Raw genomic sequence first — 1,429 nt, forward strand, 5'->3', positions numbered from 1 at the left:
GGAGCTCTGGTGACACTGTGGTCAAGGTATTTGATTGTTAACTAGTAGGTTGGTGGTTCAAACCCACCAGCCACTCCATAGGAGGAAATATGAGTTAGTCTCCTTTCATAAAGATTGACAGCTTTGGAAACAGTATGAGCCAGTTCTTCTTTATTTCTCACTTCTCAGTGATGGAGCTTTGGTAGCATAGTCTGTAGGGAGTTGTACAGCTAATCCAAAAGCTATTCCTCTCTTGTGGTTCAATTCCACAGGCAGCTCATCACGAGAAAGATGGGCAACCTACTCCTGTGTGATTTTTTTTTACCACAGAAAACCCGGTAGAGGATTAGCTATGAGTTGGTTCTGACTCAATAGCAATGGGTGGTAAGTATGCATCAAAAGAATGAAAGAAATATTTCCTAATACACCAAAAATTTTTAACATATGTTAATCATAATATTTTGATGCACATAATAAAGTAGCATTTGTTAGTTATTATGAAGCATTGTCTCCAACTTGAATTTTTAATAAAATAGGCTTTTTGGGGTTGGTTTGTTACTATTGAGGGTTGTACTGGGGTTTACCTATCCATGCATACTGATTTGTTTGAGTAGATTTCTATTTTTAATCCCAGGAACTTCTGAAGTTAATGGAGGCAGAAGGACCCCCGGAGTCAGAGAGTTCAAACAAATCAGTAGTTTTCTCACAGCAAGAAGAAGCTGAAGAATCAGAGGAAACATGCACTGTGAACCCCCTCTTGGAGCCTGCTCTCACAGGAAATGTGGAAGGTCTGCAGAAGATATTTGAGGATCCTACCAATCCTCATCATGAACAGGCCATGCAGCTACTCTTGGAAGAAGATGTCGTTGGGAGAAATTTGTTGTACGCAGCTTGTATGGCTGGACAGAGTGATGTGATTAGAGCTTTGGCAAAATATGGTGTGAATCTGAATGAAAAAACTACCAGAGGTATTTTGTCTCTTTTTCTTATCACTTATGAATAGTTATGACTACCTCAAAATACTATGTACTATTTTTCCAGTTGCATAGATTTGATTTGCCTATTTTATACTTGATATGTCATATATATGAATGCACATATGCACATGTATATATTTATATATGAATGTATGAATAAATACAGGGAGCTGTAGTGGCTTAGTGGTAAGGGTTTGGAGTGCCAACTCATAGACATCTGTTTTGAATCCACTAGCTCCTCCGCGAGTGAAAGATGGGTAGTCTCCTCTCGTGTGAGTAACTGCCTATGAAAATACACAGGAAGGTCAACTTTGAGTTGGTTCCAATTCAGCGGTACATAGAAACAACATGCATACACGTACATGAATCTATGTTTGTTGTTGTTGTTATGTGCCGTCGAGTCACTTGCGACTCATAGCGACCCTATGTACAACAGCCCTAAACCCTGCTCTATCCTGTGCCAGTCACATTGC

At 39.5% G+C, this 1,429-nt stretch overlaps 1 protein-coding gene across 1 annotated transcript in view; it reads left to right on the top strand.

The window, feature by feature from the left end:
* The first annotated feature begins 625 nt into the window (after positions 1-625).
* Positions 626-1,429, top strand: part of ANKRD45 (ankyrin repeat domain 45) — a 52,907-nt gene continuing 52,103 nt past the window's right edge. The window contains exon 1 of the mRNA XM_006892682.1: positions 626-947. Within this exon, the coding sequence (XP_006892744.1) occupies positions 629-947 (319 nt within the window). The 5' untranslated portion in view covers positions 626-628. The remainder of the gene's footprint in view (positions 948-1,429) is intronic.

The sequence above is a fragment of the Elephantulus edwardii genome, unplaced genomic scaffold (genome assembly GCF_000299155.1).
Source record: "Elephantulus edwardii isolate Elephantulus edwardi_28Jun2011 unplaced genomic scaffold, EleEdw1.0 scaffold00117, whole genome shotgun sequence".
NCBI classification, from domain to species: domain Eukaryota; kingdom Metazoa; phylum Chordata; class Mammalia; order Macroscelidea; family Macroscelididae; genus Elephantulus; species Elephantulus edwardii.